This window comes from Lichenostomus cassidix, chromosome 3, assembly GCF_008360975.1.
Source record: "Lichenostomus cassidix isolate B80296 chromosome 3, HeHo_3.0, whole genome shotgun sequence".
Taxonomy (NCBI): domain Eukaryota; kingdom Metazoa; phylum Chordata; class Aves; order Passeriformes; family Meliphagidae; genus Lichenostomus; species Lichenostomus cassidix.
In genome coordinates this window covers 77245354-77262489 of record NC_139483.1, presented here as the reverse complement: position 1 = coordinate 77262489, position 17136 = coordinate 77245354, and the positions used below count along the sequence as shown (strand labels likewise).

Genomic DNA, 17136 nt, shown 5'->3' with positions numbered 1-17136 from the left:
GGGAATATAACTGTAACCTCCATCTCAGTTTTGTGGCAGCAGAACCGTGTGTGTGGCACTGAAATATCCGTGTGTGAGATTTCTCGATGTTTAGTGCCAATGGAGCAGCTCCGAGAAGCGGCGGGCGGAGCCGGATGCTCTCCAGGATCTCCGGGCGGGACGGAGCTCGACTCGATGGTTCGGCGCGGGCGGCGGGGCGCTCTGGGCGGCCGCGCCGCACTCTATGGTGCGATGGGAGGAGCGGCGGGGCACGGCGGGCGGCTCCGGCCCGGCGGTCCTGGCGCCTTCGGCGAGCACCATGTCGCCTCCGAAAGGTGAGGGCGGCGGCGCGGGGTGCCCGGCGGGTCCCGCGGCTCCCGGCGAGAGGCACGGCCGGAGAACGGGAACGATTCCCACCCGCTTCCCCAAAAGGAAACGCGACCCGCGCGCCGACGGCTCCCCCCTGCCTCCCCCGCGCCTGGGGAATGGAACTGTCTTCCTCTCCGGGGGCAGCGGCGCCGGGCGCCACCACCGCGGGAGCGAAGGGGGAAGGGGCTGCGCGGGGCCGCGAGCTCGCTCTGGGGAGGGGCTCTCCCGCCTGCTTCCCGCCCTCCCGCTCTGCTCCCGCTGCTCGGGAGCTTCTCCCCGCAGTGTGGCACCGCTGTTTCCCGGCGTGCGGGCGGCGGGTGCTCCCGGTTCGGGGCTCGCCGGGGCCCCGGGATATCCGCCTTTAGGATCGGCCACAGCCGCGTCTCCCCCGCCGCCAGTTCCCCTCCGGGGGAGTCTGACCGTGGCGCAGCATCTCTGGGGCTCTTCCCGGGGCGCAGGTGGTCAGTGCACAGGGACACCCCCTGCACCCGCTCTCTCGGCGCCGCAGGTGTCCCTGGAAACGCCGCCGGAGCCGGGTGTCTGTTGGAGTGTGCTTAGGTTGGACATTAGGAGGAATTTCTCCGCAGAAAGGAATGGGCTGCCCAGGGAGGTGGTGGAGTCCCCATCCCTGGAGGTGTTTGAGGAGAAACTGGATGTGGCACTTAGTGGCACGGTCTAGTTGACATGGTGGTGTTCGGTCATAGGTCAGGCTCGATGACCCCAGAGATCTTTTCCAACCGAAGTGATTCCGTGATTCTCTGTGATTCTGTGTACAACGAGGCCGCAGCCCCCAGGGTTCCGAAGCCAGAGCCTCGGGCAAGCCAGGAGGGCTCAAAGCCGCCGGGCAGTGGCTGCCAGCCCCTCTGCCGTGTCCCCTTGGAGGGCCTTGCCCAGGGCTCCCAGCTCTGGCAGTGCCTGGCAGGGCCTGGCAGGGAGAGGGGCAGGAGGCTCCCAGCAGTGTGTGCCAGGCGCCCACCGCCCCGGGTAACCTGTCAGGCAGGGACTGTGCTCCCTGTGCCGGGCCTGGCCCAGGGCTGCCTTCCAGGAATCCTGGCGGAGCCCTTCCATGAGCTGTGGAGATGTGTGGGAGGCCCGCACTTGTATCCTGAGGCTTTTGGCCTCTTTTTGCTGGAAATCGTTTCATCCAGGTAGGATTTACTGGGAAAGAAGCAGCTTCGTCCAGCTCTTCTTTTCTTTAGGCTGGTATAAGTTCAGATTTGTCAGCAGAAGTCATGGGTGCCCCAGCTATGCTTTTCTTCTGCTCCTGTGGCTGCTCTGGTACTGATGCAGACAAGTGAGCTAGGCTGAAGAAATATCCAAGTGGAAAATAACTACAAATGTGTTTTTTTACATAATGCTGGAACTATCTAGTCTAGATACTAGATTCATTATGTCTTGCTGCATTTGGTTTACCCAAATTTCCAAACCGTTGCCAAATTGGGGCATTTATTTTTTTTAAACAAGTAGTTAATAAAGGCAAGGATTAAGTTTAGCTTTAGTTTGGTAGTGGATAGACTTAAAATCTTTATGTGTCAAAATATGGTATTAATATAATTTTTGTCAGCACTGAAACATCATTAGAAAATATGTTTTTGCAAAACCAGATGGGGTTAATTATGTTTCCTGGTTGTTTTGCCCTTGGATTCCCTCCCCACAATCCAAATTTAATTTAAAAATGGATTACAGCTTGTAAGTCTCTTCTAAGCATTGTTAGTCCAAAAACTAATTGGCTCTACCTTTTAAAAGTGGTTACTGACGTGAGTAAGATTTTTATCTATAAGGAAGTAGCTAATTTAAATGATTGCAGTGGCAGGAGGTATTAACTGTACCTCGCAGAAATGTTATGCAATTGAAGACATCTCTGGCTTAAAAGAAACATGAACCAAAGCATTGGTTGCACAGGATTCAGCAACTCATATTAAATGAGCAAAGTTATTACAGAACTACTTACCATGTATCTCATTCCCTAATCAGCAGAGGAGTACAAGCTTACACCAATTAAAGCACATTTCTTTAGGATATTCAGAACATGACAGTGGCCCAAAAGGTGCTGCTGAATGACTAACGTCCACCAGAGAGTTGCCAAACATAACAATCTAGCATTGGAAAATGGTTTTGAAGAAGCCACATATTTGCTAATGTCTCATGTTGGATAGTGCCTTTGTGCAGAGAAATCTCATTTGGAGTTGTGTTCTTTTCTCTTTGCTGGTTCAGATGCAGGCTTAGCCATTCCCTGACTTGGGAATGCACTGGAGTGGCCTAATGGGACTCTAAAGCCTTAGAGGAGTGCAGCTGTATGAAAAATTGCCTTGGGCCAGGAGACCTTGGACATATTTGGGCTAACTCCTAAATATTGCATGATACTTCTTGGTCCAGGGCAAAACTGTTGCAAGAATTGCTACTGTTGTAGAGGTATAGCAGTGGAGAAGACAGAAGGGATAATGCAGATGATACACAGTCCTTGCGCGGTGTAATTTACTGGGAGAACTTTAGCCTTAGAGATTCCTGCAGGGAATTTTTCAAGAAAAGCCTTTGTGTGAAGTCCTATCACCATTCTGAGCAAAACCTTCCTCTTTTAGTCATTTAGGTGCCAAATAGGCCCGAAGGAAATGCAGCCTTATTTATTAAGAATTGCTAGACTTCTTTGCTGATACTGAACTTTTCCTCTCTCTTTGCTTTTGCTAGTCTGCCAACACCCTTTGTGTCAGAATTCAGTATTTTACATAAAGAGGATCAGCTGCCATTCCAGAGTGAGGGCCTACTGTCAACTAAAGAGCAGGAAAGCATAGAAAGACTTTTTGATGGTTAGTTTTTTCTAGAACGGAGGATGATTGCAAGGGCAAGAGATCATCTCATTTTCAAACCCTTGGAGTTCCTATACAAGCTTCTTTGAGAAGGCTGTAAAATTTAACCAAAACTTTTTTATGGGAAGTGTTTCCTAACATTGTAATTATTGTCTGCTCACACAGTAGTGTTTGATACAGCCCTCCAGCTGGAGAACACACTGTTTCAGTTCTTAAATTAAAATGAGGGTCAGGCTGAGTTGTCTCCTCTGCTTTGTTTCAGAAAATGTCAGCTTGCTGTTCAAGCTGTACTGCCTCACGGTGATGACCCTGGTTGCTGCGACGTACACGGTGGCATTGCGGTACACCAGGACAGTGCAGACAGAACTCTACTTTTCCACCACGGCTGTGTGCATTGCTGAAGTTATCAAATTGTTCCTGAGCGTGGGCATCCTGGCTAAGTAAGTGTGGGAGTGCTGATCAGTGTTTTGAAAACCAGTCCTTGCTTCTAACCTCAGGTTCTAGGGTGATGAAGTGCAGGTACATTCGAGAGTGTGGCTGGATAATTGTGCTCTGGAAGGGTAATTTTAGAGTGGGTTGGAGCTTGTGAGTCCTCATCAACTGAAACTGCTTTGTATACAGCACAATATTCAGGTGTGTCCTTCCTGCATATTTTCTATTTTTGTATGCTTTGAAATCAGTTCAGAGTGTCAGCATGGATTATTCACGATGTTTTGGGTCTTTGAAATGTTGGTATGAATGAAAGTTGGACTTCAATCATCTGCTGTGAGCCATCATATGCTGAGTTATGTAAAATTCTAATGTTCCTACTAATAAATTTTTTGAAACCATGTTACAGACAGACATTTTGCTGTCTCTATTAATTTGCAAACCAATGCTGAAAGACTGGTAAGAAAATACTAGTTTTTATAATCCCAGACTGCTGCTAAGAACTAGAACTTCAGTCCACATGTGAGCATCTGAAGTAGGGAGGCTGTCAGTCTGTTGTAATTTCTTCCAGCTTCCCTGTGCTACATTCTTCCTGTGAAGAATCTTTGTATTCTGGGCTGTTTCAAAGCCCAGTTCTTGCTGTTGTGGTAGAATTTGTACTTTTAGGGTCTCTGCCTATCTCTTTGTGGCTTTTGGTACATCAGAAGGCTGGCTGTTATGTTATAGAGGATCATGGAGTCACAAGATGTACTTCAGATTTTCATCAGATCTTTTCCTCTAACATACAAATGGCATTTTATTTGCTTTAGAAGTGAGGCAATATTTGAATTTGGTAAGGCAGCTGTGACAAACTGCCTTTTTTTTAACCTTACATTAAATGGAGTGTATTAGAGAAGGCAAGAGTGACCAGTGGAGAATTTCTATTTTTCTTTTTATGCACCCTGGGCTTCTCACTCTGTCAGCACAAAATGCTGGCAGAAATGACTGCTGACACAAGGTTGTGCTGTGGTTCTCACTGTTGTGACCAATGAGGATCCCACTTGCCCTCTGGAGACTGTAGCAGCCCACGTTTCCCAGTAGTGAGGGACCTGTGGGGAGCCTCACCTGTGTGTAATTTGTCAAATCCTGTGCACCTGGGACTCAGGCTGTTTATAGTACGCCAGAGAGGCCTAGTTCAGCAGGGCAAGCAATCCCTTTTGTCAAGGGTCTGTAATATTGTGTTCATTAAATATCTGAATGTTCTTTTTACTTGAAATTATTAAAAATAACTCAGCAGTCTTAGTGTGTTGATGTTTTTAGAACAGCCCTGCACAGCCAGAAGGCTCTGTAGCACATCATCTTCCCTTTGTCAGCAGTCAGCAGAGGATGCTCAGAACAGAAGTGTAGCCAAGGGTGCAAGCACAGGCTGAGCTTTCCTTAGTCTGTTTTCTTGTGTTGACAGATATGATGAATAATCTTTCCTCCTTTATTTTCCTTTTCATATCTATACAGATCTGTGTTTTCTTCACCAAGTCATTTTCTAAGCTGGGAGTCCTCATTTAATATTTCTGTGATGATCATAGTACCCATCCTTACAACATTTCCAGTATTGTTACATCCCTTTTGAAACAGGGTTTGGAGCTGCATGATGTATTCAAGATATGAACATGCCATGGCATTAGGTAGAGGGGTGAAGATGCTTTCTCTCTTGGCCTTAGTTCCTTTCCTAAGGATTCCACTCATTTCTCTGAAGCTGAGCCTTGAGCTTGTGCCATACAAGAGCTACTTGCATCTTTTTGCCAGGTGCCCGTAACTAGGTTAGAGAGGGTTGCTCTATTTAGGGGTTGTCATTTCCTGTGGTTCTTTGTCATTTATTGACAACTGAGCTTTATTTACCTACTAAAATGGGAAGAATCATATTCACTGAGCTGTTTGGAGGTTATAATGTCTATTTGGATCTGGTCAGCTGGTGAGGTTTTTCTCTCCACGGCTGAGAGAGAGATGGACACCAGCAGACACCATTTATTAGGCATCCTCACCTCTGCTTGGTAGGATGTCTGGCATGCTGGTGAGTCCGAAAGTTGCCAACTTCCTAGTGGCCTCCCTTTTTGCATCACTTATGAATATTCTGAGCAGCATTATTTTCAGCATAGCTTCTTGCTGTGTCTTCATTACAACTTCCTTCAGTTTTAAATCCTAACCAATTTGTCTCACCCAAAACAAGGTGCCTTTGTAGTTCAGTAACTGGTCAGTAGATAGAGTATCATCTGTTTTTACTGTACAGCAGGATACATTTGTGTGGGTACCTTTTCCCTTTGAAAGAGACAGCATTGGTAACTGCAGTATACAGGATACTACAGTGCAACTCTTATATTGTTCAGCTGCAGAATTTATTTTCTTACACGTTATTACATGACGCTTTCACTGTTTACTCTCAAGGTGGCTCCTGGAGAGCACATTTAATGGATGAATGCCAAAGAATTGGCTTTCAAAAAGAGAAGCTTATGATAGTTTAAGCTGTGCTAATTGTTAAGTCAACTGTACTCTCAATTTCTCATACTTATTTAAAGTCCTGTTCACCATCTGGTAATAACACTTGCTACATTCTTAGCTGGTACATAACTGCTTAGCAATGGATGAAGAAAAGCAGAGCTGTTTTGCAAACTCTGGTTTTAACTTCAGCCTTTCTAACAAATATGTGTTTCTGTTGCAGATCTGATTGTTTTTAGTATCTCTCACCTCTTCATACCTAGGAATTGGCTTTATGAATGGGATAATGGATTTATGAGAGGGAAAATGGCTTTAAAGGGAAAGAGACTAGCTTTAGATTGGATATTAGGAATAAATTTTTCACTGTGAGAGTGGTGAAGCACTGGAATGGGCTACCCAGAGATGTGGTGGATGACCCATCCCTGGAAGTGTTCAAGACCAGGCTGGATGGGGCATGGAGCAACCTGGTGTAGTGGAAAGTGTCCCTGCCCATGGCAGATGGGCTGGAACAAGGTGGTCTTAGAGTCTCTTCCAACCTAAACCATTCTGCCAAGAAAATTGATTATGTTTTGAAATTCAAATCTAGATCAACATCAAGAAGGCTGAATTCAAGCTAGATAAATTCTTAATTTTCTAATTTGATTCTGCAGTGTACATCTTTGGGCACCTAGTTTTGCATTATCAGCTGTACATGGAGGTTCGCTTTAAATTATTTTCTGGCCATGTACTGGATTCAACTTACAATTAGAGACTCTTGGTAAGTGCATGCTTCAGAAAGCACGTCCAGTGCACAGATTAACTGTTAAATAGTTCATCTTCTTCTCAAAAACTAAAGTGAAGATGGTCATTTTTACACATTTGTTATTCTTTGTTGCTGAAATTTGATTCTAGAAGCCAAAGTAGAGAGAAGCTACTATTGCTGCTGTGACTTGACTTTAAATATGTGGTCAGCTAATTCACTGAGAATGGTCTGGAGCAGAAGCAGGTATAGTTTAAAGATTATTTTCTTGTTTGACAGCCCACCTTAGTATCATTAATAGAAGAAGTGCTAAATATATTTTATTTTCACTTAGACATTTGAGATAGAAGCACTTTAGCCCAGCTCTACTCAGGTATTACCCAATTTTCTTGTACATCTTATCTGCTAGTCCTGGACAGTGTAATAAATACACTGAGAAATGGAATATGCCAAGAAATTTTGCCCATAATATCAATGACTCCTAATATTTTATACATGGTGAGCTGTAGCACAAACTATTCCCCTTTCTTGTATTGCAAGAATTAAGTGCTACTTGTCCATAGATGTTTTTTTGTCATGGTTGTTCCCTGTGGCCAGACAAGTTTGGTTTTTTGTGTGTGCTCTCTGTTATGGAAAAAGACAAAAAGAATCCCTTGCAGCTGCCTGTATAAAGACTGCTCTCCCTACAGGGGGAAAAAGGCAGGAAAAAGGAATATGTGCTTGGTGCCAGGCAGGGAGGAAGGCAAGGAAGGAGAGAAACTTGGATGTAAGGATCATAAGAGACTTAAGTGTATGAATCCTTGGAGACAAAGAGCTGAGGAACCTGGAGTCCAGAGTCAGGGGTTGATCAGGAAAGGAAAGTATGCTGAAACAAGGTGGTTAAAGCTATTTATCCATACCAGTGTGCAACAGGAGCTCAAGGGTAGCTTAATTTAAGAGCAGCACAGTGTGCTAGTTGAGAGGTCTGTGGGAGGGAACAGGAGTGATTTTGGGTGTTGGTATTTGTCAGTGCCAAGCGAGAGAAGATTGAAAGTGGGGACCGTGGGACTTGGGAAGAACTGGGGAGAGGCCTGGAGCAGCAGTGACAAGTAAGCAACAAATGCCAGATGGATGTACAAGTGAAAAGGGAGAACCAGTAATGGAGAGGTCAGCTGTGAAAAGCTGAGTAGCAAACTGCAAAAGGGGGCAGCAGCAAGCAGCAACAGTCTTCCCCATTGCCTGCTCTTTCATACGTTGTAATTGCATGAAAGAGAGGTGTGAAATGCAAGGACAGGGGACAGGGAGCCACCACATGCCCACCAGACCTCTTCACTGGTGTGCTGGTGCTTTTCCAGCATCTCCCACAGCACAGGTGAGAACAGGAACCCATGGCTGAATGAGGAATGAGAGGTGTTCCCAGCCAGGTAAGTAGTGTGCAAGGGTACAATCCATTTTGGCTGTACTGTGAGGCCCAGTTTAAAGGGGATCTGAAAAATCGTGGGCATTTGACATCACACACCAACATTAATACCCAGTAAAAAAGGGGAGAGGTGTGCAACAGCCTTCTTTCCACTGCCTGTATTGACCCACTGCTACACATTAATGCATCTAAGTTCCTGGTTCCAGGATGGCTCTCTTGCCTTCAGGGCTTTCTACTTATTGAAAACCTCACTGTTTTTTTCCAGTTAACCTTTTGTTTCTTTTATGAGCAGAAAGTACATTTGATTGTGGAGAGCAAATTTTCAGCCCTCCCAAAGGATTCATTGATTTGATTTCTGTTTTAAAATACCAGTTTAAGAATGCCCTCAGTTATGCTAATATTTTATTTTGCAGAGAAACTGGAAGTCTGACAAGGTTAATAACATCTTTAAAAGAAAACGTATTTGGAAGTCCTAAAGAATTGCTAAAATTGAGTGTTCCATCTGTGGTGTATGCTCTCCAAAATAATATGGCGTTCGTGGCTCTTAGCAACTTGGATGCAGCAGTCTACCAGGTAATACATGTTTCTGTCAGTAACAGATCTGGAAAGATATTTCTCCTTCCTGGTTCACGAGGCACACATGCCAGGTATCTGCCTGCCTGGCACACAGCACTCTCTTCAGCCTCAGTGTTGAAAGCCAAATTGTGCTTTGTTACATGCAGAGCATACACTCCACTGCAGAGCTCTGGCTTTTTTGAGCTAAGCCACTCACTGCTAGGGTCACTTCAAATTCACTTTGTTGTAGTTGGCAATGGATCTGTAGGAAATGGATGAATATAAAAATGTGTCATTGTGTAGTTGAATATTCTATTTTATTTTTTTGGTTTGGAGGAGTTTATAAACCCCTGTCCTCCACACTGTATTCCCATCTTCTCTAGGTGACATACCAATTAAAGATCCCTTGTACAGCTTTATGTACAGTCCTGATGCTGAACCGTACCCTTAGTAAGTTGCAGTGGTTCTCTGTCTTCATGCTGTGTGGTGGTGTTACTCTTGTTCAGCGGGAGCCTGCTCAGGCTACAAAAGTACAGGTAAGAGTTTATATTTTGCCTTGTCAGATAAAGAATGATCATTGATCATTGACTTTCAAAACATTTATTGTGTACCAGTTCAGGCAGGCTTGTGGTATTGCTCCAGTCTCACTCGCTGGAAACTCAACTGATTGCTACAATTAGTATAAATTGTAGCAATCAGTCGAGTTTAAACTTAAACTTAGTTTAAACTTAAAATTAGTGCAAATTACTGCAGTCATCATAATCAGTCTAATACACCATCCTAGGAGTGTCATAATCAGTCTAATACACCATCCAAGGAGTGTCTGAGTAATAGATTGTTTCCAGCAGTTGGCCTTGGTAACACTGTAATTGTTGGAGCAGGGAACTTGGAAGCAAAGCACTGGGTGGAATTAGGAGTCAAACTCCCGCACAGCGTAGGTATGTCATTTAAACACACCCTTCAGAGGCACTGACCTAATCCCACTCTAGGGAGAAACAAGTGTCTTCTGTTTCTTAGGTCACAGCTGCTGCTCATGTGCATTAGTGGCAAAGGCAGGTCTTGCCTCTGGGAATACTGGCCACAGCCAAGTAGACAGTGCCTGTGAGCACTGCAAGAGTACCCACAGAAAATGAAACACTACAAAGCTACACTGAGCTGAAGGACAGCCCTGGATAAGCAAGTGCATGTTGTGCTGCAGTGAAACGCTAATAATTTTGCAGCTCTGTGTCCTGGTTTTGGCTGGGATAGAATTAAATTTCTTCCTAGTAGCTTCCAATGCTGTGTTTTGGATTTAGTATGAGAACAATGTTGGTAAAACACTCATGTTTCAGTTGTGGCTCAGTAGTGCTTACCCTGAGTCAAGGACTTTTCTGTGTCTCGTGCTCTGCCAGTGAGGAGAGGCACAAGAAACTGTGAGAGAGCATGGCAGCACAGCTGACCTGAACTGGCCAAAGGGACATTCCATACCATAGAATGTTACACCCACTATAGAAAATCAGGAAATTTGGCCAGGAGAGGCTGATTGCTGCTGCAGGATGGGCTAGGTACCTTTCAGCAGGTGGTGAGCAACTGTCTTGTGCATCAGTTGGTTTTCTTGGTTTTACATCTCTCTGTCCTTTTATTACTACTAGAATTATTAGTTAAGTCTTACTTTGATTTAATTATTAAACTGTTCTTATATCAACCCACAAAGTTTACCTTTTGTTTTAGATTCTCCTCCCCACTGTGGGGCTGGGGGAAATGAGCGAGGGGCTCGGTGGTGCTTAGTTGCCAGCTGGAGTTAAACCATGGCACTCTGAATTGATTATTTTAAATTACTGAAGTGTTGTATCCTTTCTAAAATAATGGCTGATGTTGCAGGTGGAGCAGAATCCATTGCTAGGGCTTTCAGCGATTGCTGTGGCTGTATTGTGTTCAGGATTTGCAGGTACAGTATTATTTCTGTATGTGGGTTGCATCTAAAGGACTGGAGAACTCACAGTGTTTCAAACTGAACATTCTGCATTTGTTAACTGTCTTCCTGTATTAGTTTATTCCCTCTCCCCATCATTATTGTCTGCTTTCAGTAATTATGGCAGATTAATGACATGATTACTCCCATTGTCAAGCAAATGGTAGGAGCATGTACCATTGGATGCAACATAGAAGGCTGGTTTGCAAGTGGAAGTGTCTTTCAAATGCTGTGAATAAGACTGTAGGGAGCACCATAATGACTCACTGCATACATTTAATTAATGTGCATCAATTTCATAAAGTTTGCTTTACAGTGAATGGCTCCCCTATGGTGATCACATGAAATCCCTTGCATTTTGTTTACAAGGGGAACTGAGCTTCTCGCTCAGTTCTTGCACCAGCTTAGCCCCGAAATACATATTGCCATAGTTCTGTAGGTGGAAAATCTAACTGGGATGCAGAGGGAGGATAAGGAAGGCAGAAAGGTAGATTAGTAGCAGGAAGCCTGGATAAGCTCAGTGAAGGATTTTTGGTTTTGTTTACTTTTGTTTTGTTCTACAACCAGTGTCTCCCCTCCAGGTAGTTTTTTCTCTGGTTTCTGGAGGACACCAAAACTTTAGGACAAGTGAACTGGTGCTCAGAAATAAGGAAATGTAAATTACTTCTTAATTTGAAATTTGGCTCACAGGGACTTCCCCTGGCTGTAAACTGGATTCTTCCCCCTCCTTCTGTAAAAACCAAGGTACTATCACCCATCTCTAGTACTGCAACATCCTGCAAGAATAATCTTGTGCTGTGCATAGATGTTCATTACTCATGGAAAACATTCTGGTGGGCAGAGGAGGAAAGGAGGAGAGTGTCATTCTTGTTTGGTGTCTTTTTAGTGAAATGGGGACTTGGAAGCAGAAATACTAAATAAAACTGTGTAAAGCTCAGTCAACTTTTCCTGTAAGGTTATGAATTTCCTCATTTTAATAGATGCTCCCTAGCCACAAGACAAAATACAGCCTTCAGAATCTCCTAAAACTCCTGCTTTACCCAATAATGTGAGTCAACAGCTGTGCTTCCAAAGGTCTGCAAATTCAGAGCACTGACAGACTGCTGCAGGCGGCTTGAGACACTTGGGGCTTTCTTCTCCTGAAAAAGGATTGCAGCTTGTGTTTCCCTGCTGACAGCTGAAGCTCTGGGGCAGCTGGGAGGGGCAGTGTATTTCATCTGCAGAGCTCCTCATGCCTGTGGAGCTTTACATGTTGAAAACATAAATCCTGTTCAAATTCCCTTCCTCTTCCTTCCCACGCTCATGTGAAGCAGTTATTTGGCATTAGACCTCCAGTTTCTGGACTGATCATGTTTTACAGTGTGTTTTATTATTCCAGCAAAATCAAAAAAAGTTGTGTCTTTTTGTCACTTAGAAAAGAAGCTTTTTCTTCAAATTGCTGATCCTGTGATAATTTTCAAGTATCTGGGGCCCCAACAATGCTTATAAAAGCACTGGACAAATAATTTATTGGCAGATCCTTTGTGACTTAAAACAGTTCTGAAGAGTAATTTCTCCTAAGCAGCCCCTGTTCTTTCCTTCATCTTGCATTGTGGAGTGACTTTTATGTGTATTCACAAATCCAGAAGCATAGTTTTATTGATTTGCCTACTGTTTTCTCAGTTCATAAAATTTACAAGTGGGGTTCATACTCAAGCCAAATTCCTGTTACATTCCTTACACCTAGTTGTGCTCTGTGGGTCCTCTTAGGGCAGAAACTTCAAGATAATTATTGTGGGTTCTTTTAAGGGTAGGAATCATTAACAGTACTAGTTTGTTGTTGTATACACTTCAACAATTTATATTAAAAATGTATATTCTTATGAGATAATATCATATTTCCATGATTTTATAAGTATTTGAACCCTTGAAATATAGATCTGCTTTCTCATTTATTCACCATAAATACTCACTATACTCTTTTAAAATATAAATTACATTTTTCATTAATGAAAGAGTAACAAGATCTTCCTTGAAGCTAACTTAGGGATTTTAGGGGCTTCTAACACACAGGTCTTTGTGGCACTTTTATTGATTCCATATTTTTTATTCTTTTTCTTATCTTTTATGAAGGATCTTAGGTGACATTATTCACCAATAAAATTCTAATCAATAGGGCTCTCACCAGAAGGTCATGGAAGTGGCTGATAGGAGTCCTGAAAACTCCTGTCTCTGTTTTGAAATGTGGAGGAAATTCCAGAGCTTAGCAGAGTCCTGGTGGGTGAGCAATGGTTAAAAAGGGAGGCAGTGATGGCCTTGCCAAATGTTTGCCTTTTAGTCTGACAAACACCTCCCAAGCAGAATAATGAAGAAGTATTTGGGGACTTTCAGTAATGCAAAACATAAAAATTATGCTCTTCAGTGTGGTATTGTGAACTAGAGCTTTAGATTAAAATGAATTCCACTTCCTCAAAACCCACCTGTAGTTTCAATTAGCAGAAAGCCTCGGTTTTGATTTGCTCTTGTAATCCCCTGAAGCTGTGGTTTCAGAAAGAGCTGCTCTATCAAGTGCTCTGTGAGTACAAAGCTCCCAAGGAGTTTCCAGTTTCCATACTGAGGTAATATAGAGCGCCCCTTCCACCCCTACCCTCTGACAAAAATAGGGCTAAAATCAATCAATCTAAAATGAAAATCAACATAAAATGATCTGCATGGAGGCTGTGGATTGAAAAGGTAAAGATAGGAATGGGCAAGGATAAAATGGATTGAGGGACATCTTCCCACTGGGTTAAACCAGATCCCCTTGCTAAACTTGGACTTACTAGCCCTGGACTTGACCAGTGGTTTAGTCTAAAAGTTTTAACAGCACTTAAACTTAACAGCCTAATTTAAACAATTTAACAGAAAATTCTGTAAGACAACAGTAACTTGCTTATAGGCCTAAGTTAGGAATTTGAAGTACTTGAGAAACTGAGGGGAGCATTCATAGCCCATTCGCTATAGCATATTCACACTCACATAGATGTAAAGGAGTTTGTACAGAGCTAAAAATGCTCCTTGAGTTCAGTGAAGTACTGCCATGGGATACCTTTTCATCTTCTCAGTGGGCCAAGGGTTGAGCCTCAGGGAGTGGGGGCTAAGAGGTATCCCACTCAGAGGGAGGTTGTCTGGTTTTAAAATGCAATTAACCATGGTTCATTCTCCCTGAAATGTGTTTGGTTTTCTGTTTGGTTTTTTTTTTTTTTGTTTGTTTTTTTTGCAGGAGTTTATTTTGAAAAGGTGTTAAAGAGTTCAGATACTTCCTTGTGGGTGAGGAACATTCAGCTGTACTTATCTGGGATTGTGGTGAATTTATTTGTTGTGTACATGTCAGACGGAGCCCAAGTTCTTGAGAAAGGGTTTTTCTATGGCTACACATACTACGTCTGGTTTGTCATCTGTAAGTATCTTGTGGTTTTAGTTTTTTGACATTGCTTTTCTTCTTTAACAATGATATGACTGATTGCAGGAAGCTACAAATTCAGTCTGGTGCTCTCCTTCTACTGTGTTTTGAGGGATTCTATTTCAAAATATAATTTTCTTGGAAATTACTCACTTAGTTTAAAATTGTGCTGAAACAGCAGCCTAAATAATTGATTCACAAGTAGATAATCTTTAAATGAGTCATATCTTATTTACTGGATGCCACGTAGACATCCCATTCCTATTCTGCTGAATGATATATTAAATCACTAGTTAGGACAGTGTAGCCCAAACTAAGAGCACACCAGTGGAGTGGAATGCATAATTTCAGAAGTAACCTACTGCACCTGTACTAATGGTAACACCTCACCTGCTTCCCAGTTCTTTCCAGCGTAGGTGGCATCTACACCTCAGTGGTTGTTAAGTACACAGATAACATCATGAAAGGCTTTTCTGCAGCGGCGGCCATTGTTCTCTCTACTGTGGCATCAGTCATCCTCTTTGGCCTCCAGATAAGTAAGTGCCTTTTTGCCTTTGATTTGATGGCTGTGCATGTTTCCTGCCTGCCCAGCCTGCTGTACACAGCTCATATGGAAGCCATCAGTTATGCCCCCTCTCAGTTTTTCTAGTTTTAGCTTCAAGTCTTCTCCAGGATTCCTGTGCACAAAGTGCCTGATGGCTGTGCTTTCAAAGGCATCAGTGGTTTGTTATTTCAGAGGCATCTACTACTTCAAGCAGAAAGGTTCCTTCTGGTTTAAACAGCTTTATTTTCATGCATCAACTTTCTGATGCAGTTTAGTGTGTGATAGCAGCCATTTACCTGGGACTGATAGGTTATTATTTCTTGTTGGGTTTAGTACAGCCAGTGCCAGATTAATTCCTCAGCTATTTCTTCATGTGTAAAGCCCATCCCTGTTGAGTTACACCCAATACTGCATTAACTTTTACCTTCCCCATCTGCTGTGGACACAACCATGTGAGAAAGTCAAAGAGCAGCTGGGGTTGTGACTGACTGATGTGGTGAATATTTTTGAGAGGAAACAGCAGATTGCTCTGGGCTGATCTGCAGTTACAAAGGATTTTCTCCTCGATCAAGTCTGTGTCTGATACTGTGCCCAGGACTCCTGCTCAGTCCTTCACTGTTTAGTTGTGGGTAGTTTCCTACCTTAATCCAAAGACAGTGTGGCAAAATGGTGGGAAAACTAGCTTTTTGATGTAGTATTAGTGAGACAAAACTTAAGGAAAGTTTGCATAAGGAGAAAATAATCAGTGTTTGGCTGAAAAAGAGCACCATAAAGCAAGGGATGAAAAAAAAATTTAAAAAACTTACTTGGGCAGAGTGTTTTCTTGACAGTTGACACAAAGCAAACCTGGACTAATGAGCTTTCTGTGAAAACCTCATTAATAGAGTTGTCCAGTTGCCTTTCCATGTCCAGACATGGAAAGGCAAAAAAAAATGTGTTATCACAGGCTACTTTATTACATCCACTGGCTTTTTATCATTTTTATTGTAATGTAAGCCTGTCCAGATGGCACCTGGAACTGCAGGAGATGCTTCGCTCTTGCTTTTATGACCACCACCACATTCTTGCTGAGGAGACTAATTGTAATGGTGTGGGGATTGTAAACACTCAAGAGTTCCCAGTGGCAGAGTATCAAGCTAAATGCTGTGACTTACCAATAGCTTGCTGTCCTGTTTCATTTTGGGTAACTTCAATACTCTCATTCAGATATGACCAAAACTTACACAGCTTGCTGAAGGTTTCTTCTTATATGTTTATTTAAACTATTTTGTTTCCTTTCAGCTGTTACCTTCTCCCTGGGTGCTCTCCTGGTCTGTATTTCTATTTACCTCTATGGATTACCTCGACAAGACACCACAAAAATCCAGCCCTCAGAGACTATGAGCTCAAAAGAGAGACTTGCTACTGTGTGATGTTGTCCATAAAAATGGACAGATGGACAGAAATAGACTTTAAAAAAAACTGCATTTTCTTTTTCAAAATTAGCCTTAAGCTAGTCATGAATGGTTTAAGTGGGATAGACTAAAAGCAGAAGTTAGTTCTGTTTTACATGTGGCGTTTCCAGTGGCTGCCACTGAGGCTACACTGCAGCTGAGGAGCTGACTGGGTGTTTTACAGAAGGTATTCTTCATTCACATCGACAATGAAGAGTCTCATTTACAAGGAAAAGCCAATGAAGGAACTCATCACTCAACTGTATATAATGTATATAATGAGGGAAATTGGTTCTTTGTGTATTTGATAAATGTCTTGCTCTTTGAGGGCAGAAATGCCTGAAAGCTTCATAAAAAAAACTATTAAAAAAAAGCAACTACTGCCAGCATTTTCTCTTAAAATACTTGGCAATTGCAGTTTGATTAATGACAGGAAAAGTTTCTCTTCTAGGTGATAAGTATGAGATGATGCAACTCTACCAGGAATACCCCTGCTCTGAGCATCACCCGCCTCAGAGTGATTAGAGGTAGCCCCTGCTGTTTGGTTTAAGAAGTCAGTTGAAAGACTCTGAAGTTGTGGATTTCCTTTTACTCTTCAAATGTTTTTTATCCCTGCTGTAGGTGGTAGAGGGATCTTCTATGTGTAACACAGGGGAAAGTTTGTATTTGTTCCTGTACCTCTGGCTTAAGTATGATGAGTCAATGCAAAGTGTCTGACTAGGAGTTTTTTTTCTCTAAACCTCTCTGTGCATACAGTGATGCTTGAAAAGTGATCCTGTAATGGATATTAGCCTTTAATTTATTAGTGCCAACTGTGATTTCAGCCTCCTTCCTCATCTTCTGAGGCCTTCCAGAAATTTCAACTCCTACATTGAGGGAAAACCGACCCTGGTGCATTTGGGTAGCTTGCTGACATTCACAGTGGAATTGAAATGTGACCAAGTTCATACTTTTGGCTACATTCCTTCAAACATGAATTAAGCAGCTGGGTTTTATTTGCAAGTGGGGCATGTTAAACACAGCAGTTACAAAAATACTTAAATT

General features: G+C 43.0%; 1 protein-coding gene across 1 annotated transcript; it reads left to right on the top strand.

Moving 5' to 3' along the window:
• Nucleotides 1-153: 153 nt before the first annotated feature.
• SLC35A1 (solute carrier family 35 member A1) lies at nt 154-16494 on the top strand. The gene is made up of 8 exons (XM_085056376.1): nt 154-314; nt 3415-3592; nt 8602-8761; nt 9127-9279; nt 10604-10670; nt 13936-14112; nt 14517-14651; nt 15941-16494. The coding sequence occupies exons 1-8, from the start codon at nt 224-226 to the stop codon at nt 16069-16071; spliced, it is 1092 nt and encodes a 363-aa protein (XP_084912502.1). The 5' UTR covers nt 154-223; the 3' UTR covers nt 16072-16494.
• Nucleotides 16495-17136: the final 642 nt, after the last annotated feature.

Excerpts from the sequence above, each read along its gene's own strand:
- SLC35A1 (XM_085056376.1), top strand. The coding sequence starts at position 224 with ATGGTGCGATGGGAGGAGCGGCGGGGCACGGCGGGCGGCTCCGGCCCG. Across the intron at positions 315-3,414 it reads CACCATGTCGCCTCCGAAAG|AAAATGTCAGCTTGCTGTTC; the intron begins GTGAGGGCGGCG and ends GCTTTGTTTCAG. Across the intron at positions 10,671-13,935 it reads ATTGTGTTCAGGATTTGCAG|GAGTTTATTTTGAAAAGGTG; the intron begins GTACAGTATTAT and ends TTTTTTTTGCAG.